The sequence below is a fragment of the Aythya ferina genome (genome assembly GCF_964211825.1).
Source record: "Aythya ferina genome assembly, chromosome: 5".
Lineage (NCBI taxonomy): Eukaryota > Metazoa > Chordata > Aves > Anseriformes > Anatidae > Aythya > Aythya ferina.
The window spans coordinates 60,312,583-60,338,310 of NC_140301.1; the positions used below are offsets into that span (position 1 = coordinate 60,312,583).

At 39.0% G+C, this 25,728-nt stretch overlaps 2 protein-coding genes and 1 long non-coding RNA gene across 15 annotated transcripts in view; 1 reads left to right on the forward strand and 2 right to left on the reverse strand.

Annotated features, from left to right (window-relative positions):
* KIAA0586 overlaps nucleotides 1-15,141 on the reverse strand; it is a gene marked incomplete at its 5' end in the record, with an annotated part of 70,027 nt that extends 54,886 nt beyond the window's left edge. For 9 of the 10 annotated variants that reach the window (XM_084519970.1, XM_084519964.1, XM_084519969.1 and 6 more), the window contains 15 exons: nucleotides 1,436-1,610; nucleotides 1,987-2,247; nucleotides 2,571-2,643; nucleotides 3,637-3,863; nucleotides 4,766-4,807; nucleotides 5,881-6,025; nucleotides 6,851-6,971; nucleotides 8,435-8,602; nucleotides 9,134-9,305; nucleotides 9,927-10,160; nucleotides 10,549-10,726; nucleotides 11,416-11,482; nucleotides 12,379-12,448; nucleotides 13,525-13,604; nucleotides 14,865-15,141. In XM_084519970.1, the coding sequence (XP_084376096.1) occupies nucleotides 1,436-1,610; nucleotides 1,987-2,247; nucleotides 2,571-2,643; nucleotides 3,637-3,863; nucleotides 4,766-4,807; nucleotides 5,881-6,025; nucleotides 6,851-6,971; nucleotides 8,435-8,602; nucleotides 9,134-9,305; nucleotides 9,927-10,160; nucleotides 10,549-10,726; nucleotides 11,416-11,482; nucleotides 12,379-12,448; nucleotides 13,525-13,604; nucleotides 14,865-15,141 (2,290 nt within the window). Of the gene's footprint in view, nucleotides 1-1,435; nucleotides 1,611-1,986; nucleotides 2,248-2,570; nucleotides 2,644-3,636; nucleotides 3,864-4,765; nucleotides 4,808-5,880; nucleotides 6,026-6,850; nucleotides 6,972-8,434; nucleotides 8,603-9,133; nucleotides 9,306-9,926; nucleotides 10,161-10,548; nucleotides 10,727-11,415; nucleotides 11,483-12,378; nucleotides 12,449-13,524; nucleotides 13,605-14,749; nucleotides 14,770-14,864 lie in introns of those variants that run through there. The other variant, XM_084519971.1, reaches the window with a different exon arrangement.
* On the forward strand, nucleotides 14,924-22,313 carry TIMM9 (translocase of inner mitochondrial membrane 9). Of its 4 annotated transcripts, none has more exons than XM_084519977.1 (4): nucleotides 14,924-15,189; nucleotides 18,631-18,699; nucleotides 19,048-19,143; nucleotides 21,796-22,313. In XM_084519977.1, exons 2-4 carry the CDS (start codon nucleotides 18,661-18,663, stop codon nucleotides 21,928-21,930), a joined length of 270 nt encoding a protein of 89 aa, XP_084376103.1. In that variant the 5' UTR covers nucleotides 14,924-15,189; nucleotides 18,631-18,660; the 3' UTR covers nucleotides 21,931-22,313. The 4 variants fall into 4 exon arrangements, with proteins under 4 accessions (XP_084376103.1, XP_084376105.1, XP_084376102.1 ...); XM_084519979.1 differs by having other exon boundaries at nucleotides 14,948-15,189; nucleotides 18,636-18,699; XM_084519976.1 differs by lacking the exon at nucleotides 14,924-15,189 and adding an exon at nucleotides 15,235-15,425.
* Nucleotides 20,256-21,851, reverse strand: LOC311437114. Its single transcript, XR_014693302.1, has 2 exons — nucleotides 21,763-21,851; nucleotides 20,256-21,311 (listed from the first exon to the last, which is right to left on the reverse strand). It is a non-coding gene; the product is annotated as an uncharacterized lncRNA (long non-coding RNA).
* Nucleotides 22,314-25,728: the final 3,415 nt, after the last annotated feature.

Here is a 25,728-nt window from a genome sequence, read left to right on the forward strand (position 1 = left end):
CTTTGCTGAGATTTTCTAATCCTTGCTGTTTTGTTGGTATCTTGCAATCTTTTTTACCTCCTAACAATGTGTTAGGATTGTAATCTCTTTTTTTTTTCCATCTCCTAACAACTTTCAATAAAGGAATATCTTGACTATACTCTTTTCTGTACAGATACAGAGAAGAAGAGTAGTTACTCTCCATTGCTTCAGTCATAATGAAAATAACAGTACAACCACTTCAGAAAATTCACTGATTAAACTTCATCCTTCATAACAAGCACTCTAGTTATTAACAGTAACAGTAGTAATGACCTCTAAGTCTCCCCTTAATCCTACACATTAGTTTTTCTGATGGATCTATTACAGATTAATCTTAATCACTGTATTAAGAAACAGTATGTTTTGAAAAGATAACTGGAAAATAAAACAGATCCCATTAAAACAGACAAATTTAAGATGTACAATTTCAAACTGTTAATGATTTGTGAAAGACTCAACAAAAATTACTGAGAAAATTCCAAAAAGATATCAACTGTTTTAAAACCGAAATAAAGACTATTTTTATTGAATGGATGAATCTTACTAGAGGATGCATTCAATTCTACTAACTTAACATAAAGTTTATCTACATTTACCTGTGACAGATACAATTTCATTTCTTTTAATTTAAATATTCCTAACAGGTTTATAAATTAGAATCTTCTGATCTTAACACTTTGTACATAACTAATGAATAAAATTCATTATCAACTAATAACCTTCATCAATTAAACAACAAGTTAGTACAAAAAAAGTTATACTCTGTATTTACATCTGACGAGTAACAAAGGAAGAGTTCTCTCTATTTAGTGAGCTGAAACAATGCTTCTAATTAACATCTTTCAATGTTTTCAGGTTAATAGATGTCATCTTCATCCCAAACAATTTCAATTTGCATTTTTCAATTCACATATTAGAGGTGGAAAAAGCAATATCAGGCTTCTTTAATTTTCCAAATCTCCAAAATTTTCTTAACTCTGAATAAGTCAAGCCAATTAAATGACAAGAGTGGATAAACCTTACACAAGGAATACACATCCCTCACTAACCTTTATCAAAAGCTGGGTTAGTCTTTCAACACACTCAACTTCCAGGCCCTCATGTAATTACTTTCAGCAATTCAGTTTAAGACTTGTGCAATAATAAATATATTTCTAAACTTAGTGAACACAGTAGTGTAAGCATGAATTGGACAATCCAAAATAAGCGAGGTACATGGCAAACCAATCTGAAGACCTGCTGTTACTGTTTAGTTTTGAAAGAGGTATCTTATAACCCTACTGCAATTGCTTAAGCATTAAATTGAAGAGCAAGGAAACATAAAGAACGAGCAGAGAAACACAAGGAATATAAGGAATTCCTAATAGAAAAAAAATGGGAAGGAACACATTGTTGACATTTAGGAATCACTTACCTCTAACACACTCTATCACTTTGGGTCTTTGAATTTTAGACTTGGGAGAGGGAGAGTTGAATCTCAGATACGGTGCTTTTTTAAGTGTGCTACGATGGCCTTGGTAAACTGGTTTTCCATAAACTTGGCTGAGATACTCTTCATTTTGTACCACTGCACTTTGACCAACAGGTTCCTATCACAAAAAAAAAAAAAAGTGTTTACAGTTCTTAATGTATGAAAATTTGAAAACAAGAGTAGTGCTACTAAAGTCTAGGGATAAAAAAAGAAAGAAGCTTTGCAAAATGACATTGCATGCACACATTGAAACTTCTGTATACAGAACACCAACAGCCAGATGAAATAGCAGGTTCTGGATAATCCAAATTTGTAACATAACAATGAATTTTACATTGTTATGCAAGGACAAATCTGGCAAGAAAAAAAAAAATGTACAGGACCATTGTTTTCATTTAAAATTACTAGTCACACAAACATTTTTTTCACACACATTCTACAACCTAAAGCAAAGCAGTCATTACCAAAAAGGAAGTAATTATTTGGGAACTCACATCTGCCCTTTTTTCCTTCCTCTGCAAACTTTCAGAAGAAAAGTAAGTTCTAAAACTCTGTTTGCTCATCTTATCTTCTGCTTGCTTCTGCAATGGCTTAGCTACAGATAAAAGCTTCTTTGTTGAGCATCCTTGAATTTTCTGAGGTTTTGATTTACTTTCTTTATTGGTCTTCATAGCCTTCATGTTCGGGGCTCTCCTGATCCATGGGACCTTTTGATCATATTTCACTTGCTCCATATCATTTCTTACCATTTCAGCCTAAAGATAAAACAAACATAGCAAAAGGAGATTTTATCTTCAAGGCTATCAGAGGAGTTTGTGGATAACTTTGAAGATCTAAGAAGTGGCCTGTTTTTTTATGTTAGCGAGCAACTGCGACCAAGTGATTTTCATTAAGCAATGAATGTTTTTGAATAGAGGCAAATATTGTGTTATAGCAAACTACACACCAGTAATTATAAGCAGTTTTCTCATGTTTTTAAGCTGTGAATGAATCATACTTAATTATCAACATGAAAGAACAATGTGAGATGTAAAAGCATGATGCAAGAAACCTGAACTGATTTTTTCCCCAGCCATACCTGGATTTCTGCACTGATTGCCTTAATCCACTCATCCACAGTCTTTCTGATACGAATCTCCTCCGACATATCTCTGAAATAAAAGAAGGAAATATTTTAGGACAGTGCTTCTTAAATTGCACTGATCCATTCCTAGGAATGTAGCGGAACATGTTCCTTTTCTACAAACATGATAGAAACAAAAACCCAGAACACAGAGAAAGTAGGATTATGCATGTCTACAGTCTCCAAAAGACACTGAGCATACTTTACCTGAACTTCCTAAGCCTAAATCTGTTCTTACATGATGCCACCTACAAAAATTCTCCTGTTGATACATACTAACATTATTACAAAGATCTACGAACAAGTGGAAGCCACATGTCAGTTCCTATTTTGATCAGAAGTTGGTAAAACAGGACTACAAAAACATTTCTACTCAAAAGATAAAAAGCAGATGACAAAGATTATCACTTCTTCTAAAAGATAATTATAGCAGATATCATATCTGAAAGATCTTTACATGAAGAGTCACCTTCCTCAATATTTCAGTTGGAAAACTATGATTGATTGAAATACATGTATTTAACACAACTGACTACCAATTGACAAGCAAAAGTTCAAAAAACAAAAGATCTTCTGTGTGATGACTAATTCTTTAACATTTACAGGCTTACGAAGCCTCTTCAGCTTTGAATGATGACGTTATTCTTTTGTCTTCCTATTACTGCAAATTGTCTACAAAAAGCTAAGTGAGTTTTTTAGTCCCTGCTACTGACAGCTGAACAGTTTGTCCAGTTGTCAGTCTGAGAATTCAGCTTCAAGTTCCAGAGCACAGAACATCCAAAGAAGTAACAGGTACCTATCAAAAAAAATTAAATTCACATCACAAGGTTCAAAAAACATTTCAAGTTTAAGAGTAGCACATTATGACTCCTAAGAAGAGTCAATCAATACATACTTTCTTTCCCCCAGAGAACTGCACTAGTTCTTCAATAAATGGCATTCAAAAATTTGTAAGAGAGGTAATAAAAGGTGAGCATGTGGAATGAATAGTCACACAAAGCTTTGAATAATAGGGTCTAACCTGTTCGTTGTCAAGGCATTAATAAACGAATACATGGCATCCCCATCTTTTGCGCGAATAATGGCTTCCAAATTTTCTTCAAGAACTTTTTTACTGCTTTGAACTCCTCTCAAAATCCTTTCAGCATCCCTCAGTAGAGATTTTGGTGCTTTAACATTTTGAAGGATGGACGGTTTAATGAGCTGACGATGTTCAGGAAGATCAGATGCAATGGCAGGTTTTTTTGACTGAAATTGAAACAGAACCACTACCTTTTAATCAGAGCTTTTAATTCAGTTTGCTACACACTGATCAGAATTCTTATTAATCCATTATCTGTTCAAGTCCCAGCAGATGAGATACTGTCCACGTGTACTATCAGCAGCTTCAATTACTCAAGAATGTCCAGTAGATTGCAAATACATTTAACAGTCAAGTGGGATGAGAACTAAAAGGTCTCAGATGCTGATCTATAACATAGAAACTAGGAGAAGCAATGCAAACAAAGTATGTGAAAAGGTGGCACTTTGGATATATGCAGGAGGTACTACATGGAAATCTATCCACATAATAGTAAAGTATAATTAAAAACATAGTAAAAAACAGAAGTCTGCTAAATATATGCACTCATTTGGCATTGCTGCCCCAGGAAGCACCAGGCAATATATCTAAGTTTTAAGAGCAAACCACCACACCTCAGCATTCACTATTATCCTCTCTCCATTTGTTTTTTAATTTTCATAAGAAACAATGAAGCAACTATCAGCTTTTTACTTATGTATTCTTATGAATTTCATCTCAGTAATACAGATACACATTCAACCTTAAAATGATGTAGACTTGCATATTAGACCCAGAGCATGAAATGGCAATTATATTAGCAATATTAGCATTCCACACCATGCCTGTTCGAGGAGGGAATTTTCTGACTTCTACATCATTCCCTCAAGATAGTTCATGAGGGCTGAATAAGACAAGACAATGAACAAGTTACATCTTACTTTGAGTAATGTAATCTGTACATAATAGCAACTGTTTAAAAAAAAAAAAAAAAAAAGATATGCAATTGTTACCATAGCGTTATCTCATTGCAAGCATATTCAAAACAGATTCAGTACTATACTCTTAAAAAAATAAATTCAAAGTATACCTTAATAAGATCATTCATGTCTGATTTCCATAAATCTGCTTCCTAAAAAGACAGAAGAGATACTGAAATGTATGTAAAAGACAGAGCTGTCAAGGTAAAATCTAGAGTGGATATCCAATCAATTTAAATGGGCACAATGAATTTCTTGTGAACATTTAAACCTCACTAAACACTTCTTTTGGGTTAGAGCACCACCTTCTGATCCATCTCCACCTATCTCACTTACCTCAGACCTTCCAGTTGCTCACGGTAAGTTAGTGGTCATTCATCCCAAGCATTTATTTTGTAACTCTACAGATCTCAAGCAATGAAAAGTCATTAGCTAAGTACCTAGTTGACTCAACACTACATTTGTTGAAGTCATCTTTGTCTTCCTAGTGACATTTTTTCTAAAAGAAAGAAAAAAATTGAAACCATTTACATCCCCTCTTTCTTACCCACCTTTCCTTTTCCTGTCTCACCCTGTTCTTTGCCTATACTAGGGTATGTTATTCAACTGAAGTTTTTAGGAGTAGTGACATGCAGATATTTGTGATGTAAAAGGGGCAAATGACATTGGCTCTCTTACTAATAAGAAAAGTTAAAAATGCCATCCACTAACATGTTACAAAAATCTGTGAAATGGGGTATCAACTGTATCAACTATACTGTAAGACACGATGAGATTAAGCTATGTTTTCTGAAGATACAGCAACGTTTTACATAAAGAAATGGCAAAAAGAGAAAGGAATCTGCTTAAATCATCCCTAATGCTAAAGTACATGAGTAGAACATCAAGCTTTCCCAAATGGAGCTGTTACATCAGCTCTAGCTCTAACATCAGAGGAAGAGAACCATCAGAAAACAAGCACTGAAAATATCCAAATACCTTTGAAGAAAATGAATAAATCTTTTTTTTTTTTTCCCCACTATCTTATATATGGTAGAATGAGTAAGTGCCTCTACAGTACACCATTACCCAGGCTCAAATCCCTTCCACATAAAAACAAAACAAAACAAACAAAAAAAACACTATTTCATGCTATTGTGAACAGATGTCAGTCTTGTAAGTTTTTCTCATCAATTTTTATTCCCCTTATTCAAACTCTGGGACATTCTAACACAATGTACTTTACCTGTACAATGTTGTGCATTTGTTCTCTTAACTGGCCAAGATCTTCAAGTAAATCTTCTGTTTTTTTCACCGTTTTCTCAATCGAACTGCAGTTTTGGAAGGGTCTTTCAAAAGCAGGGCATGAGTCTACATGCAAAGCTGTAGGCCTGATAGGAGAAATACTCGTTATTGTAAGTTTCATGGCTCCTCGCATAGCCCAAAAAAATACGTGACTGACACTGCACATGAACTTACCAAACCTTTATGCAAAACAGAATTTGCTTTTTCATCTTAGGTTACAGACAGGTTACCGAGTTCTCTGTTTATTGCTTAACACCTTGAGCTGTATGCTTGCATTTTGAACAGTGAAACTACATTTAAAATTCAGATCTAGCAGAGCAGCATTTTATCTTTGAAAACCTGTCCATTTGAAACAATTCATATATTTGTTCATACCATCATAAGGCAGTACATCTTTAGGTATTTCTCATTATATTACTGAAATCATGACATCCAACTATTGCCTGAAGAAAAATGTGTTTCAGACTTGATAGCTAAGAAAATTTCTTAACCTATTCTAAAGCTTGGAAACTGATGCTGCTCCTTCCCAATAAAGTATTCTCATACAGCTCCCATAAATAGACAGCTTAGAGTCTCACTGACAAGAGAATTCTGCATAGCCAGCTTCCTCACACTAGCCCCAAGCCACTGGGATAGAAGAAATATGTTCAGAAGGCAGAAAAGCACTCCAAGGGATACCTACTCACCTCTGAGAATGGTGTTACAACCTGCCCACCAACTAGCTTTCATCTGCTTTCAGTATGACAGAAACGCAAAAGCATCACAGAAATGCTTGGGCTCCGGTGTTTTACTTCAAGCATAGCTTTATCAGACTCAAGAACCACCCCAGTGATTCAGTTACATCATCAATCTCGTTAAAATTAACAAACAAAAAAAATCTTCCTCATTTTAGGGTTGTTGCAGTTATTTACCTGTCTACCATGGAATGCCAGCCCGTTTGATCATTGTTTAACGTTGCCCTCTCAGAAGGATCCCTTTGTCTTACTAGAGTTTCTTGAGGATTCAGAATATGCTCAAGAAGTCTCCCTCCACCTACAGCAGAAGAAAAAGTTATGTGTACCGTTAAGTTTGTTCAATACATATAATACTTTCTTTTCATAGAATCACAGAATAGTTTGGATTGGAAAGAACCTTAAATATCATCTAATTCCAGCCCCACTGCCATGGGCAGGGACGCCTTCCACTAGATCAGCTTGTTCAAAGCTCCATCCAACCTGGCCTTGAGCACTTCCAGGGATGGGGCAGTCACAGCTTCTCCGGGCAGCCTGTTCCACTGTCTGACCACTCTCCTAGTAAAGAATTTCTTCCTTACAGATGTAATCTAAATCTCCCATTTTAATTTAAAACCATTACATCTTGTACTATCACTACACTCCCTGACAGCTTTCCTGTAGGCCCTCTTTAGGTACTGGAAGGATGCTCTAAGGTCTTCCCTTCTCCAGATTGAACAACCCCAGCTCCCTCAGCCTGTCTTCATAGGAGAGGTGCTCCAGCCCTTTGATCAACTTTTTCTTTTCCTTTCCAAATATTTAATTATTCTGTAACACCCAACAAGGATAGTAAAAATAACGTTGCTTTTTTTTTTTTTTTTTTTTAATAAATGCTTACTTTAGATATGATAAATCACATAAAAACATTCACACAGATCTATCTTACTGTGCTTGCTTTATATTAGCAGGGTCAAAAAACAGATAAATGAGACCATGACAAGCAATTAACAGAGTCACAGAGGTACATTTTGTCCATAGGGTCACAGATTTGTTCTTCTTCCTTCACCTGGCTTCATTTATTCTTGGGCCCAGAGAACAAAGTGACAGCATTGAAAAAAGACAGACAGAAGCAGCAATCTAAGAAAAATCTGATGAGGACACCAACCAGCATTTTGTCAGTGATGTTACAAGTACAATGCCTGGATCTTTTAAATGGCCTTCTTCTGTCTTAGATCCTCAAGCAATTCTCCTAAACACCAACTAAAAAGGTGCTTTACTTTTTGATGAAATGTTCAAAACCAAGTTTCACACCACTAAATTGATCTCAATTAGTAAAAGAAAATGACTCATTTTGCTTTGCACATACTATTTTAATTACTGTAACCCAGAGACCCTGTGGATGCATTTGTGTGAAAAAAAAAGTAAATTAAGCTGGTGATAACGAAATTCTTGAGTAGCTTTCCCATTTTACATTATTTTATATCATCTTCTTTAAACCTGACAATGAATAGTTATTGTCTTTAACTTTTCAGGTCACAGTATATTTCGGTGACAAATTCTGTCTAAAGCTATAGGATAGCACGGTACTGTCATTAAATCTTTAGTTGGTTATGAGTAGCTGACATTTCCAACATGAACCTTTCCCAAACGCACTTTCCAATATTCTGAGTGTAAGCATCTAAGTGCTAGCAACACAACACCTCAAAAGAGGGAGGAACACACAGAATAAACCCCAGACCATACTGTTCATGCCAGTGAAGGACAGGAGTAACTTACTCACCATACCTTCATGTGTGGATTTGGGAACATTTTCCTTTTCTGTTATAGGGTTTTCTTTCCTTGAGATTTTCACATTTTTTGATACAGGTTCTGGAACATAACTCCGAGGAACTGGTGTCTTTAGAGGAGATTTTTGTGTATGAATGCCACTACTCTGGAATTGACTTGAATAGGCTTCAGAGGGGGGAAAAATATATATAGTTATGTAAACATGTTAAGAATTCTCTTAACATGAAAACAAATTTGGAGAAAAAATGCATGCCAACATTAAGAAATTTTCACAGAAATGCAAAGTAATTTTTTATCTAGTTCTGTAATAAACAGGAAAAAAATGTCGTATTTCCAAGTACTATCATAAAAGGATCAAAGCAAGAAAAAAAACACTAATACTATGAGCTAGCTCAATACAAGCTTCTACAAAGTTTACTTCTCAGAAAAGTTATTTTGTGTAAATCTAGGCCTCACAAACAAAATCAAATTGGTGCAGACTATGCAGTTAGAAAGCACCAAACTCTCTCTTTAATTTAAACTGGAACATTTTCAGAATAAGTGTTTTATGATATATACTATATTATGCTGTGAAATCAATTATACAGAAGAAATGTTTACTACTCTCTGCTAGTGCAGTGTGTAATATAATATTAACTGAAATAAAATCAATGCAAAACTAACACTGACATTAAGATATTAAGAATTTGTCTTCACCTGGGACAGGTGGACCTCTGGTAGAAAATAAATTCTTCTGACATGAAGATACATCACTGTTAGTAAGCAATTGCTGTTCTGCCTTCTCAGGTTGTTTTGTCACGAGACTGGAAGATGGTAGGTGAATTTGCTGTAAGCCACCCATGTTGACTGCAGAGCTAATGAGATGAGACTAAAAGAAAAGATTTATAATGAATTTCTTATACATACATTAGTTTCTCAAAACTCTAAACATGAGCACTTGTCATGTAATCATATTAATCAGATTTTGAAGAAATCAGATCAGATTTAGAAGAAATTAATCAGATTTAGAAGAAAAAAAAAAAGCATTTACAGCAGTCACAGAACACAGATATGGTTGCATATCTCTTCCTTTCAAAGAAGCATGCAAGACTGTCCAAAGAAACAAACTGTAGTTATCCTTAGATTTTTAGTCTGACCAGCTAGTTATTAAATGAAAGTTCCCTCAATTAGCAAAGGTCTAACCAATTTCTTAGCGAAATGTTCTCATTCCCGCAATTTTTGCATTAACTTTCTGCAGACAGAAGCATTACTGGGGGTGAGGGGTGCAGGGAGAGGCAGCAGCAATCTCGAACTGGTAGATTTCAGATTTTCCAGAACCAGAAATAAACTTTTCTTCAAAAAGCTTGTGGCTTATGCACTGGCCTCTGGATCATTCTTTCTTTCTAAAACTAAGATCTAAATCAAATTTTAAAAACAAATGGTTATAATATTAACACTGAGATATGGAAGAAATGATTAAGCAAAAGCTTTTGCCACCTTACATAGATACCTGAATATTCATTTGTTGTTCCTGTAACTTTTCCAAATGCTGGATCCGTTGCTGCATTAAAGTATTCATTTGTTTTTCAAGCTCACCAACTCTTTCATGGCACTGGGGATTCTCATACTGAGTCGTCATATTTGTTTGCCGTTCAACAACACGCTGCAGGTGTCTGTCAGTCTCCTGTAGTTTATGAAGTAATGCTGAAACCGAGTTAACTTTTGCTTCTAAATCATTTTGAACCTATGGAAAACAAACAAACAAACAAACAAAAAACACCTTACTGTACAAGAGGTGCAAGCGTGAAGAGAGCAAAACACCCTTCCCATCATCACGGATGGATTTGCTTCCCAAAAGACACAAAAAAATACCAGTTGGCCTTAATGTCTGGTGGCTTAGCAGTACTACTAAATTCTTCTAAAGGATAAATTAAATGGTCTCTGTCCATAGTCAGCCAAAACCCGCTTGGTCAAATCCAAGTTAGCTTTCTCTGCTGTAATGGTAAGTCTGAAATCACTAGCACAGAAAATATTCAGTTTTCTTTGGTTCTGCCATCAATCACTTCAACCTTCCTTAGAAGATCTATTATTTCAAAGTGGGCAAAGAACTAATATTGCCACAAGCTACTTACTTTGAGAAGCGGAGCTGTGGTAGCAATGGCAGCAGCAGTTGCTGCTGCGATGGTTGTTGCAGAATCAGCTTCCTTGTGTGTTGGCCTGGTGTCTTGAGTAACAGTTTCCTTTCTTTCAGTGGAAGCATTTCCTAAGAGCTGTACCTTCACCTCCTTAAATACAGGAGTATTCTGAGTTCTGTAAAAATAAACAAGTTCCTATAAAAAGCATTGAAAGCAATGAGAAAGCATCAAAATGCCCTCCAAGCAAATGGTTTCCTACATTTAGCACTGGAATCACTACATATATAAGCATTTCTCCTTCATTTCCTTCTTCTTGATATCCAAGAAAAAACAAATTTTCTGATGTTTTAGTATGGCACAAGAAATTTCTTGGGGTTATGTTATGGTTTATAGTATAAAAAGCACTTTCATGTGATGACTGCAACCACAACGAAGGATGTGTTTACAGGTTATATTTTGTGTAGTCTTCCCAAATAATTTTTGAGTTTGAAGATTTCCAGCCTATGGATAAACAGCATATATTCTTATAGGTCTTTAAAAACCTCCTATATGAGTTTGGTACTAGATGGCTTATCCGTTGGAACAAATCTTGCCTGGCTCTTGTATCATGAAAACATTAATTCAAGTAGTTTAAAGACATTACAAAGATATGCAAAATAAAAAAGATATTTCGTGACCCTTGATTGACAAAATAAACTGAAAACACCTTCATAGACAGAAAAATGCTAACAGAGAAAAATAAATGATATATAATAAATAATATAATAAAATAAATAATAATTCTTCCTTACCAGCTATATATATTTTGGAAGAAACTGAGGAAGTATGTACTGTACACACAAAAATAGAACAACACAGACTTACTTTTGCTTTAATACTGCTCTCAAAGCCTCCTTCTGTCCAGTAGCATACTGAGAAATAAAAACATCATCTGTGTGGAAGGACAAAAAAACATTTTGTTAGGTTAACTGACACAAAGCATCTATTGTAGAAGTAGACACAAAGTGTTTTTGAAGTAACAGGTAGGCAGTAAGCTTCAGGTAACATTTTTACATGGTATCAAATGTCGTTATCACTAAAACACATTTTGTTATGCTCTGAAAATGACAATGACGTTACCTTAACTTTGTAAAATGTTAAAGAGATTGCTATATAAAAGGCAGCTAGAGCTCAGACTACCCATTTAGTAAAATGCTGCAAATTTCAACTTGAAATTAATGTAATTAAAACGGTATTTTAGAACTGTGAATGTGTTTTCTCATAGTTGTCATGAATAACAACAAAATATTTTAATAGCTATTAATCATGCTACAAAGTTTGCAGTCTCTCCTGCATCTACTGTTCATTGAGCAGAGGTACTGACCCAAGATGCAGCAGGTTCACAGTTTCATTCCTGCTAATTAGCCATGCTGATAAGCCAGCCAGTTGCTACCTCTGCAAGTCACAGAAGAGGAAACTAAAGTACTGCTTCTTGGCCTTATACAGACGTAACAATTCTTGTTCCTTTTCTCTACCCAGCCACGGATATCCAAGAAACCAAAGGGAACTTTCCCTTATCCAAGGGAAAGGCATCAACAATGCGATTTCCTAGGCAGCTAAAAATATACTCTTTATAGTGTAGGTTGCTTGCAGAACACATACATTTGTAGTTGCAACATTTAAAAATGTAAATTACAATTACCTCCATTTTTAGCAAAGACACCTCTGAATATTTGCACTCAAAATTTTCTATACTGAAGAATATCCAAGATAAAATTAAAGCTTGTTTTCCCTCTAATCAATCTACCTATGAAAAAAGGGCTGTCTCAGTATAGCAACTTGTCTTACCTTTAGGGCTTCTGCTATCTTCCAGCAGCACTGAACAATTTTCTTGTACTGCAGCTTCTTTAGGATAACCCTTCAAAACAAGAAGAGCAGAAAAGCACACATCAAAGCCTGTGGTAACAGGGTAACAGTAGCCAAAATTTTACAAGCAGATGGAATTTCTGAATACCTAAGTATAAGGAATTCCACAGTAGTAACACATGGTCATGAAACAAGATACGTTAAGGCTTACCTCCACCACAGAACCACGTGGGCTTTGTAGTCAAGAACTCACAAGACATTTTAGGAACAAAAAGTACAAACACAATGAATGTATGTATTCTGAGTGCTGATTTAAAAAAAAAAAAAGAAAAAGTATTGTTCTCATTTATAGCCAAAGTAATAGCGAAATTACAAATATTCAGGCTTTGTACCTGATGTACCTAATCTCAAATAATTCCGAACTGGCCATGCTCATAGAATTAAGCTCATGTGCCACTATGGAACTGAAGGGACAGAGATGAATTTCCTTGAAGTGGAAACCATCAATAATCAGAGTCACCAAGGAGTCAGAAAGCTAAATTAGAAAGGTAAAAATCTCTTCCTTAACCATGTTTGATGGTGTTGCATTTTAAAACACTACTGCACCATCCTTTTGAGAACTTTCATTCATCTTACTAAGTCTACTGAGCCATGAGGGGACTTTGCTGCAATCTTTTCACATTGCAGACTCATTTTATCCTCAGGCATGCTCATTACTGAATGGAAGCCCTCTAGACAAGTCTACACGGCATGGAAGACACAATAAATGAATCAAAGAAAAGTTAATCTTTTAATTATAAGCATTAAAGAGTTCCAAATAAACTGATGTCTATTTCAATACCTATGATACGAAGAGGAAAACAAAACAACACCAACGAAACAAGAAGCTTTAGGTTTTTCTAACAAATATTGTGCAATGTGCAACAGCATTTTCAAAGGAGGAATTGCACTAACATTTAAAACTATACCTGGGTATTAACTATGCAACAGGTAGCAGTGCAGTAAATAAATCTCCTCCAAACACTTCAGCAGGAAGATCTGCTAAGCTTTTACAGAAGCTGCAACTTTTTGAGAAAAACACTGTTCTCTTACTCCAAGATTGCAGGAAGCTACAGTAACTTTTCTTACCATTTGTGATACAAACAGGGGCTCTGCAGCAGTTTCTACTGAAGGTAGATGTTCTGGGTGTCCTTTAGCACTTTGGACTCCTAAAATAAAAGCAATTTTATTGTAGTTACCATGATTTTGAATGCATTCTCATTGTCTCTTAACTCAAATCTCAAGCTCTTCTCTGTGTCGTTGAATATCCAAATACAATGACTTTCCTAACACAAATGACCACAGTCATCAACCTGAAACTTCCAAATGTTAACAGATTCTGTGAAACTGGACTATAGGCTTGTTCTACAGTACATTAAAAACTCATTGAAGAAACAGAGCATCTGAAAAATCAACAATGTCTAGTGAAAAATCAAGTCTAAGAATCATAGGAACACAGAAAATTACTTGTTTAGAGAGACAGTAATACTTATATGGCACATCTTACAGAATGACACTGAGTACGGTACACATTTTACTATTGTCAGACTAATCTGCCTTCCTAGCACTATGAAACTAACACCTGTTGAAGCTGTTTGAGCCCTGATCCTCAAAAACTTACAAAAATCCCTTTCTAAACTCCAAAGACTGTAATTTACAAAGACTGTAATTGATTTTTTAAAAGTCAATAAATAAATACAAGGAATAGTGTAGCTGGCTAGATAAGCAGCACTGCATGTGTCAGTTTTGAATTTGAAGAGCACGTGGTACACCACTACAGCTTTTTATATGCTGGGAATACGACATCTTAACTGTAAAATTTGTGACAAAGAAAAGGTACAAAGATTATTTTATTAAAAATAAATAAATAGTTAATGCTACCACAAATAGTTTTTTAAAAGTTACAGCAAAGGATATACTTTTTCATTTTGTTTACATTGTCTACACAAGACTCGTCGGTAAAGACACTTGATCTAGTGGTTAAGTTGTTGAGTTTCACTAAGTTTCCTATATAAGTCCCTGCATACAGATAGTTTTATCCTCTGATGCTAGCTACCACCTTTCCTGCCTAACATATTTTGAAATGTGATGCTCTGATGGCCATGATTTTTTTCTGATTAGACAGACTCTGAACACGGGGTCAGGACTGGAGTTCAGTTCATGGAGCTCTGACCCTGCAGGAGTCACCCTCCACAGGGAAAACACAGTTATAGCTATAAAAGCTAGAGAAAGCAAACACAACCTCTGAAAAAGCGCTGCAAAAATCACAGAATCATTTAGGTTGGAAGAGACCTCCGCGATCACTTAGCCCAACCTCGAAGTGCTGATGTCGACAGGATGAGAAGACGAAATAACTTCCTAAATTATAAAGCGCCATATAACTGGAACCAACGCGGTATGATCCTACCGGGAAGCTACCACACCCGTACCTCGTGCGGCGCTGCCGGCCAGGACATCAGCCGGCCTGCCGCACGGAGCCCGGCCGGGCAGCGAGGCCGGGGGGCCTCTCCCCAGAGCCGCACGGGCGGCGGGGCCGGCAGAAGCCGCTCCGCGAAGCTTCTTCAGAGCGACGGCCACTGCCTGACGGCGGCCGCCGGCCCCCAGGGGCTGCTCGCGGTGGACGCTGGTGGAGCGGACGAGGACGTCGCCGGCCGTGAGGCTGCCCGAGGAGTCTTGGCTGATGCTGGAGTCGCTTTCCCCGTCCATCAGGCTCCCGCAGCGCGGCTCTCGGCGTTTTGCGCCTGGGAATAAAAGGTTAAAAAAAGGATCCGGGCACAACCCCTCAGGGCAGGGCCGGGCCTAGGCCGCGGCCTGCACCCGGTTACCATGGCAACAGCGCCCGGTGCTGCCACTTCCGGCGCTGGGGGGCCGGGAAGGTAAAGCTGGCGGTGGGGGGGGGTCGCGCTCGCAGATTCGCCACGCCTGGTGGCGAATCGGCGGATCCCGCGCCTCTCCCTCCCCTCCCCGCGTGGCCGGCTCGTGGCGGGCGGGTGAGTGCGCGCGCGGGCGGCGGGAAGGGGGGAGCGCTGTGGTGAGGGGACGGGGGGGGGGCGCGGGAATGGGGTCTCTATAAGGGCTCCGGCGCTGTTTGTGGGGTTTTTGCCCCGTTTTGTGCCGTTTCCAGGCGTGTTGAGGCGCCTCCGTGGTGTTGTGCGCTTAGAGCGGGGAGAGGACAAAATAAAAATGAAATTAAAGCCTCGTGTGTGTGGTGCTCGCCGTTGGGTCTCGCCCTCAGTAAAACCCCAGAATCGTGAAGGGTGGAAAAGATAAAACCTTCAGGATCATCTCATCCAGCCTTCCTCCTCTGCCAATGTCACCCGCAGCACCACGTCCTGCCGTTCCCAGCAGTGCTCAGCTCCCAGCGACAAGGTTGAGGGGGAAATAAAAATAAAAATCACAACGCTGGGCTTGTTTAGTTTCCATGGGAAGAGTCCTGTTGACTCAAGATTAGGTAATTGGCACAAATGTTCATTACGTGAGTGGGGAAAGAAAGCACAAGTTCCTCAGTGGAGTTTGCAGCGTGTGTCTCGTGTAGGAACGGCTGGGTGTAAATGGAGGCAGGCTCCTCAGCTGTACATAATGATAATTTTTGGTTATTATCGCTTAGGAGTTGTGTTTGTGAGCCCTCTGCTTCCAAAAGTCTGCAGATACAGCTGGGGAAATCATGTTCTCACCTGTACACAATTTTAGGAGAGCTCTGATATTTGTATTTCTGGCTCCTGGTAGATGATTGACCCATACTTAGCAATCCTTAAACTAACCGCTGCTTTTGTTTAATGAAGTACCTTTACCTTTTTAAAGAGAAGCTGTGACTACCTGGTGATTTCAAGTCTCCATGGCAGCAGCAGAAAGAAATATTAGGAGCGCTTTCCAGGTTCTCAAACAGGGCGGGGAGTTGGGGTTGGGCTTTCACAGAGAATAGGTTTGAACAGGCTGAACCCCAAGTTCTCCTTAATTGTTAATTAGGCTCAGAGAGTCTTATTTTCAAAGTACATCTCTCTTGTACGTAAAAACATGTCTGGAGGAGCACCAGGGCCCTTTGAGAAGGAAGACCCCCCAGCTATTGCTGCTTTCCCCATGATCCAAAGCACATGGACCAGGAGGCCCCCTGACACCATCACCCACTGCCCTTCAGAGCTGTCTGCTTCCTTTGGTGTCAGGTGTTGAAAGGTGCAATGGTGAATTTTGAAATTGCATTTATCCTAGAGGAAAGTAAGGCAGACTGTGTGGGCTTAAACCCAAGGTGTGCTGGAGCTGTTTGAGCAGCTAGGTAAGGAGCTGGGTCCTGTGCCAGTTCTGTTCTGGGCTCTGGGATCACTTTTTTGGTGTTTCACAGGGCACTACAGTCATATAATTCCACTGTCTGCAGTGTAGAAAGTGTAAAATACCTGTAGAGGGACTAGTGCTTCAGACATTTAAAACCAGATAGTGCCATTGGGCTGCTTCGAATCGGAGCTATTTCCCAAGTGTGACAGCTTGGTGGAACTTCAAGCTTGCCAAAGCAGTGACAGAAGAACAAAAGATCAGGTTTGTTATAAACAGACAGTGAAGCAATACACAGTGTGAGAAAACGGCACTGACAGGAGCTGAAGCTTTTTGCTCTCTGTGTTTGGGAGAGGACAAAAGTCTTCTCTGTTCTCAGTGTGTTTTATTTGCCTGTTTAATAATCTCCTTAAAGTGACTTGGCAGAATTGTCTGTTTTTTTGTTTGTTTTTCATTTCTTGTAACAGACTGGGAAATGAGAGTGGAGATGCTATCCATTTTCACTAGTTGTCCCAGAGGATAATCGCGTCCTCTTCTCTTAAAACAAGTTAGAGCTTACATTAACCCAAGTAATGCTTTGTTTCTTCTCAGTAACCTTATTTTGCAGGTTCTTTTTTTAAAAGAATAGCCTGTGTAGTTTATCTACCCATGGTAAATCGTGGTCATGGGGACAGGTATCTTAAATGCAAAATTCATGCATGTTCCTTATCTTCAGTCTCTGAATTCTATCACCACACACTTCCTATGTAGTGATAAAGTGGAATTTTAACAGGCAAATATCATAATTATTCTGCTACTGGGAGGAGGAGGGAGAATGCATACTTGCAAGAGCTCCATAGTGCTGCTTAGTTGCTTGGTTTTCTTTCTCTTGTAGAAGTTTTGTCTTTTTGTTCTTGTTCAGAAGGCTGCTTACCCTCTCCCTTCCCCCCCTACCCCTGCCGAGGGACTGGAATAGTTTAAGCTTTCTAAAACATGGATGTCTGGCTCAAAATTTGACAAAGCATAACGCAAGAATAATTACAAGTTGCCCTTGCTACAGGGCTGGATGAACTCTTCACAATTTACACTTTGGTACTATTTTTATTTCCACTGGCTATAGTGAATAAAACTGAAGGAGCTTGTTCTCTTCAAGGTATAACATTAACTTGTGCTATCATCTGCAAAAGGTCCTGGGTAATATGTAAAATAAAGGAAAAAATGACTAGGTTTCACTGTTCTAGGAAGCCTGGAGGTTCATTTTCAAGCCTTAACTTGTTTACGGTGTCGAATTAGGAATGTGAGCCTTCCTTCAGGATGCTTGCTTAAATTCTTGCATCCCTGGCTGCTCACTCTTCCATTTATATTTGTTTGTTTGTTTTCCTTTAAGGTTGTTCTCACTCCTTTGTGATTTCTTGCATTTAACTTGCTGTATAAAAGACTGGCACATTCACTGTGGTTGAAGGGTTTGGTGAGAATGCAGCTGCACAGCAGCAGTGTGTCTGCTTCTCTGATCCACACTGACCGATTCAGAGTTGTTACTTTTTTATACTTTTTCTTACAGTTTTTACAAATGGCATCTAAAGTCACTGAAATTACAAGGCTAGATAATGTTAGGGCTTGCTTTTCCACCACTCTGCTTTTACTTTGTGTCTGAAAACATTTACGATTTTTTCTCTTCCCTCCATAGTCACTTTAACAGTTTGAAATGCTTAAAAAGTGTTTAAAGGACAGCAGTTCGAGGTAGATCTCTGAAGATTTAGTATCCGGAATTATCTGGGATGTTCTTTTAATTGCATACATTTCAAATAGATAACTTTCCTTCAAGTGGGTGGCTTGAGTTTGCTAGCAACTTTGCCTGTAAATACATTTTGGGAATGTATAAATTTCCATTCTGTTGTAAGATGTTGCAGTCGGGATGTGTGCTTTTGTGCTGAGCTCAACTTGTGTCTTCAGAACAGGTGACTGAATCACAGGCAGCAGAATATGGCTGGACAAATATCAGAAACGGATCAGATCAAGCAGGTAAGATGCTGTATTCACGAGCAGTGGCTTTGAAGATCTTGCGTTGCTTTGTCCCATAGAGTAAAAGCAACAGGGCCTGGAGAAGGAGAAAAGGATCTTTCAGTTGTCTTCTGAGATGAGATTTGTTCTGTAACAACCAACATTTAAACGTCTGACCACTGACGCTGTGTAACATCTGGTTTATTTGAGCACTAACAGCATTTTGTGCCGAATCTAATGACTGACAGTAACATCTTCTAGTGACTTGTCATTTAAATCTTAATGTCACCAGATGGCTCATGAAACTGTGTCTAAGACAAATTGATGTAGATTTTTAACACTCATTGTGTGTTCAATTTTTATTTATAGTTCAAGGAGTTCCTGGGAACATACAATAAAATCACAGAGAACTGCTTCCTAGATTGTGTAAAGGATTTCACTAGTAGAGAAGTTAGACCAGAAGAGGTATGTGAATGTTTCCTATGTTTTTAATTACCTTTTGGTAGAATTTCTGTTCTATGTTCAAATTTCAAAAGTAATTTAGAAGGTTTTGGTCTTTCAACCAGCTAAAAAGCTAGCTAGCAGTCTTTGGAGGAGTATAGGTGTTGTGGCACGCAGCTTCCAAGTGAGAAAGGAAGTGTGCTAGTGGAAGGAAAGGAAATAGTTTGTCTGTAGCTTTGGTTCTGTAAACACGTCCAAAGGTGATAACAGATATTTCTTTGCACCCTAACAGTCTGCTGTAAAAAAAAAAAAAAAAAAAAAAAAAAACCAAACAAATAAATAAAGACAAAACAAACAAAAAAGCCAAATGCTTTCCATGTGTTGCATCATCAGCTACACGCAAATAACGAACCAGGGCCTCTTTAGGTTTTGTCCTTCTCTTTGGTGTATATACACAGAGGAAACTGTGAGCAGTGGCTGCTTCATGCAGCTCTGTGTATTTTATCCTCTGAGCTATCAGAGGAAGTTCTTGTGCAGATGGGTGATAGCTTTAGGGGCATGGAAGTTGCATGCCTCTGCAGTCTGCACCCGGTTCCCCACAGGCAGAATCCTACCTGCGTTTGCTGCATTGTAGAGTCAAAGAAACACAGGCCTGTGAAACCCTGGCTGCTTAATCCAGTTCTCTGCATTGCAGGGAGCTCTGTCGTACAGTCACTTGCAAAAATGATTAGAAACTCATCTGAAAAGATGAGTTGCCTATTTTTATTTATTTATTTATTTATTTTTACCTTTTCTCTCCTGTTGGGAGGCTGTTCCAGCATTTCCTAATTAAGTTGGTTACAAGTCTAATAACCAGTTTAACAACTGCCCCTCAGTGCAGGCAAAAATCACATCTCCTTCCAGCTTTTGTTTTGCTGCACTAAGCAAAGCTCTCCTAGCTTTCCAAGACCGATTTCTTGTTACCCTGATCTCAGTGTCTGCTTTAGTGGAATTTTTCTTGATTATGGGTGGTCAGAGTAATTCTGAGCAAGGTCTTGTCAGTGGCTTTTACAAGCACATTTGGAACTGGTTTGAACTGTACCAGACCTGGCAGAAGTGTTAGGGGCACAACCTCTTTATTTTTTTGAGGGATGACATTTGATTTCTAGCAGAAGATTGTAGTTCTTTCTTTTGCTAAAGAGTTACTAATATTTCTTTGAAAAATAAGGGTTCGTATTGTCTTTTGTTAAAGACTTGGATTCAAAACCAAAGAATGCTCATTGGAGAGGAATTAATTGTAAAGGTTGTTTAGCTCATCCAAAAAAAAAAAAAGAAAATCTTAGCCTCTGATCGTCTGTTTTTTGCTTCCCCTTCTATGATCTGCAAAGGAGCAGTGTTTGGCTGTAGAAGAGCCATCTGTTTAAAAGTGGAGGCTAGGAAGAAATATTCGGGAGGGGAGCTTGTTCCATACTTATCTGTTACGGATTTTCTTGCAAAGCATCTGGCTGTGGCCCCTGCTGGAAACAGCAGACTCGTCTAGATGGGTCACTAGTCTGATCTAATCCCAATTTCCGATTTCGAGTTGTAGTTTCTTATTAAATAGTTAAGACAAATACCACCATGAATTTCCTTTGAGATTCTGCATTTGTTAAAGCAGCTCCTGACCTCTTTCCTTACAGCAGTCCCCAGTGCAAGTCCAGACTTCCCCAGGCACTGTATCACAAATACCACGCCCTCGGGAAGATGTGGCTTGGGGTAGTTCCAGAATTCAGCAGCGTTTGGTTTCCTACTCAGACTTAACTCCTGCTTAACAGGTTTTGCTGTAACTGGTGCCAGGTCGGGCAGAGAGAGAAGAGTGGAACTGAGAGGGTGCTCAGGTTCTTTGTCTTGTTCACTTCCAGCCCTTCTGCTTTTCACATCCCTTTATACTGAGCAGAATCAAAGCAATTTCTGGTTTTCTAGTAAGCATGCAAAGATGTTGTCTTTCCTTCTTATCTGAGTTTGTTGACTTTTACAGTGATAGCAAGGTTTGGAACCATGACACAGAATATCTGATTGGTAGAACTGGAGCTCAGAAATAGATTTCTTAACTTTTTCTCTACAATTACAGAAAAGGGAATAAATATATAACAGTACCTGTGGAATAGGCCTTGTTATTTCTGTCCCTGTCCAGCCTGATGGCTGACAGAGCTTCAGAGGGTTCCTGGTTGCTTCTTGTGAAGGTTAACCAAGCAGGTACAAGAAGAAGGGTAGAGCTAAAAGAAACAAGGTCAAAAAAAGGTTAAACTGAGCTAACACACTGCACCATAGTTGGCTGTCAAAAATAGGTGTTTGTGAAAACAAATTCAGAAAAAGGGAAAACAAGAGAAAAATAGATCTAGTATTTACTGCAGAATGTTTTATGTACTTCAGTTTCACAAGAGCTGTCCGAGGGTAAAATGGTAATATCTCCTAGTTCTAAGATGTTTTATTAAGAATGAATATTAAAAGATGTTTCAGGCATTCCTTGAAAGCTAAACCTAATATTTTCTACAGCACAGAGAGACTGTGACCTATTAAGTCCTCAGCTTGAGACTAAACACAGGTTAGGTGACTGCATCTCATGTCTTACATCCCTGTAGATGATTATATTCTGGGTCCTGTTTAGGGAGGTGGTTGACTTACTGTTTGAAGCTTGCTGTTTTCCTTTTCCTCCAGATGACTTGCTCAGACCACTGCCTACAGAAGTATTTAAAAATGACACAGAGGATCTCCATGAGATTCCAGGAGTATCATATTCAGCAGAACGAAGCTCTGGCAGCTAAAGCAGGACTGCTTGGCCAACCTCGTTAGACAAGAGCCCTCTGTTCAGACTTTGTATGCAGTGCCAGTGTTCATTGGGCAGGAACACATTTTGGATTTTCTACTGTCAAGGTGCATGTCCAGCAACTCCGAAGAGAGTTCTAGATGCTGTTTGGAAAGTGGAAGCCATGAAGGGTCACACATGAAGTTAGCGAGTGTTGGCTGGCAATGGAGTCTGCTTCTGAGGTCCTTCTCACTCTACAATGGCATAATACTGATACAGCCTCTTTCAGGGCCTGCAGGCTGGTATGTTTAAATTTGGGGGGGTTGGGAAAGTTGGATTTCTTCTGTTAGGACTGATTCAGAGGCAAAATAAAAGTGTAATATGGAAATGCACTTTTTTATTTAATTCAAGTAAAATGGATGAACCCGTATGGTATGGTTGTATGTATGTTCTTTCCAAAGATACTTCTTAGGATACTGCTTGAGAGCCACGTTTTGTTTGCAGTCTTATTCCTCATCCTCTCTTAGAGTCTCGTTCGTTTGTTGCTGCTGACAGATAACCAGATTGATAACTTCATTTCAGCAGGGAGGTATTTGTGGATGCGTTGTATCTCTTAACTCAGGAAGAACTTCACTTGTTTCATTACCAGCCACCCTCTCAGAGCCCTGTGATCATTCGGAGCCTCCTGGAGCGCTGGCTGCTGATTATCAGAGCATGGAGCTGAGGGTTATTGCAAACAGCAGTCAACTGCTGCAGCTAATGAGCTCAGGTAGGCAGGGATGCTTTGCCAGCGTATCCCTAGGTTATGTTTGCCTCGTGTTTTACCAGGTCATTCCTTCACAAGTGAAATGAGTGTGTCATTAGCAGCACCTGTGCCCAAGGCAGCTCCTGTGCTCTCCTTGTTTCCCTCTGGGAAGCCTGGGGGTCCTGTAAAACTGGCTTCGTTGCCTGATATAAGTATGAATCGCTCCGAGCACTGAGCTTGCTGGCAGGTTGCTCCTCTCTGGTGGCATTCACGCAACTGAAGTACAAGATAAGCACGGGATGGTGCCTCTCTTGCTGCTGGATGGGTACAGAGAAGTTTGTGAAGACTGTCCTGATAATGTGGCTTTGGTTTGGAAAAAACTGTGCTCTGCTGAAAGGCTCCTGATAGCTGAGATTCTGTAGTCACTGTTAGTACAGTCGGATGACAGCTCATTCCTGTTTCATTATCAAATAGCTGCGTTCTGGAGTACAGAACAGAGGAAAAAATAGAGTGCACTTTCGTCAGTAACCACTGTAACATCCTGATAGCTAGCGCACACATTTTGCTTCAGTTCTCGCGAATAAAACACAGTAACAAATGGAACTGGATGTCAGAATTAGCATGTACATTGAGATATCAAGCAATGAAGACTGAAACAGAACCTGGCAGCTGATGTAAAATAGCTCTTCTATAGGCAACAGCAAGGAACAGAAATGGCAGGAGGCCTGCCTGCGTGCCTTTTTGTTGTTGTTGGCTTGTCTCTAGCTTTTGAATTCCATCAGCAGTTTGAAAACATAATTTCCTGCCTTGCCTCTTTTTGAATTTTTTTTTTCTTTACTACTATAACTCTCAGCTGCCCAGGCTGTGGATTACTGGGCGCTGACTGCAGCACAGTACACCTGCCCCTTCCACTGGACACTGCTCATCTTGCTGCTGTTCAAAGCTGCTCCAGCTCTCCACGGAGATCTGTCTGTATGCCTTTCAAAGGTGGAGGAAACAAATATGCTCGTATATTCTCACTGACGTGTTTTGTAGTATCCACATCACTGCTTTTTCCTACATAGCCCATGCCTTGTTACCTTGGAGATGGCTAACAGCTAATTCTAAAATGGTAAAGGCTGAAAAATAGCCCAAATAAGGCAGCAAGACTGGAAGGTCCAGGTTTTTTTCAAAGGAATAACAGACTAATAACGTCCAGATTGTTTGCTACACTTCGATGATAAACGTTATGGCCCTTAGAAGCAATGCATCCATATTAAATATTTAAGGCTTTTCTTTGAATGTCTAACAAAAAGACTTTTTAAGGTAATATAATTGAAAATATTCCATTTTCTCCTTGCATTTTAGTGTGGAAAGAGAACACTTAATTGGAAGAGTGATTTAAGAGTTTTAAGTTATGGGACTGGAGGATGTTCGTGTCTTTGGGGCAAATTTCCTTGAGGCTGAAGTGAGGAGGATTAAAAAATACATATTTTTTCCCTCATGTTTCAGGTTTTGGGGGTAGGAAGATGTGTAAATATTTGTTAAGACAGATTTATCGTACTAAAGGTTAGGCAAGTATTAGAGAGACTTAGTTAATAAATTACTTTCAGGCTCCCCAGTTTCCTTGGACTCCAGTTTTCAAGCCACCTTAACCCACTGTTATCCAGGGAAAACATACATTCTTAAAATCTATTCAGGCACCAGTTCTCCCTGCCTCTCCCTCCCCATGCTCTGTAAGCAAACAAGGGATTAAAGTGTCGCTGATTGAACGTTTTGTTGATAGCTGCTACCCTGAAATGATCCTGCCTGGATAAAAGCTCTGACTGCAGCAGGAGCAGCATGGTTATACTGACGAGGGTTTCTTTAGTGGATGTCGCAGTGTTCCCACATCTTCAATCCAGGTCTCTGCACCCAAGAATGATGATACAAATATATTTCAGCTTGGAAATAAAGTGCATCAATGTAACTAAGCCCCTGGGGTGGTGCACACAGAGCAACAGTGAAAATGTTCTTAAAAGGTTACTTTGTTTTGCTGAACTTTGACTTCCCTTTGCTTCCTTGGTGAGGCAGCATTACCTGACAAACAGCTTAACTGATGTTATTCGGAAAATGGTGTCCTGTAAGCCTTCGTCACCTGGGTTTGGGGATTGGGAATGATCCACAGCACTGAAAGAGTCGCTCTGTGTTTTAGTGCCTCGCATGCATTTTATTAATATTGCATTATGCATGTATTTATTAGCGTGTATTAGCAAAGGGCTGTAGCTGTTCTTTCCTCCTCAGTACCAGGTTGCTGCCAGTGCTCTGTCCTCAAAAAAACTGCGAAGGCAAAATCAGTATTTCAGGAGTGCCTGGATAGATACCCACTGAGAAGGCTGGGAATGTCTACAAAGGCAAGCTAGGTTAAAATTTTTACTCATAATCAACAGTTTATTGTTTAAGGGATCAAGTCCTGCCCCACCTCCTTCATCACGTCTAGCAGGTCAGAACCTCATAGCCTGAAGATGAGCTGCTGCAATGGTTACAGATTTGCTAACTCAAAGCCTTATCTTTAGATTCAACCATGTGTTAGTCTTTAAAGGATAGAATTAAATTGAAGTACAATTAGCTAATGGTTCATTTAAATTACGTTTGGTATTGTACATCCCAAGCCTCTCTTAAAGAGGAAGATAGCCAAAGGTACAAACATAAGGCTAGATTTCTAGCAGTTGTCCCTTTTGGTTTTCACAAAATGCCCACTGAATTGCAATACACTTCTGTGTGTAAAGTGTATCAGTAGTCACATATCTAACTGCCTGGCTTCTGATAGCACCGCTGTTTATCTTGTACCTAAATGTAGTAGGATTCTGCCAGCAAGATTATCTTGTGTGTATTTTGGGGGTTTGCCTACTGCGTATGGATGATAGATGCAGGTTTTTCAGCTATCCCAGTGATTAAGTGCAATGAGCAGAGATCCCATTTCTGCTGGTGGGAACCTAATCCACACGTTTTCTCTCCCAGCAGAGTATTCAAACCTCCATGACATAGCTTAATTGCGTATATTCTCCATTCTTCCTCTGGAAGAGCTTCAGCTCTGCACAGGATAGCGCGTGCACAGCCTAAATCAGAATAATTATGATAA

Bases quoted from the DNA above. Each gene is read 5' to 3' on its own strand.
- TIMM9 (XM_084519977.1), top strand. From the start codon at position 18,661: ATGGCTGGACAAATATCAGAAACGGATCAGATCAAGCAG. The intron at 18,700-19,047 runs GTAAGATGCTGT...TTTTATTTATAG, and splicing joins AAACGGATCAGATCAAGCAG to TTCAAGGAGTTCCTGGGAAC. The intron at 19,144-21,795 runs GTATGTGAATGT...CTTTTCCTCCAG, and splicing joins GAGAAGTTAGACCAGAAGAG to ATGACTTGCTCAGACCACTG.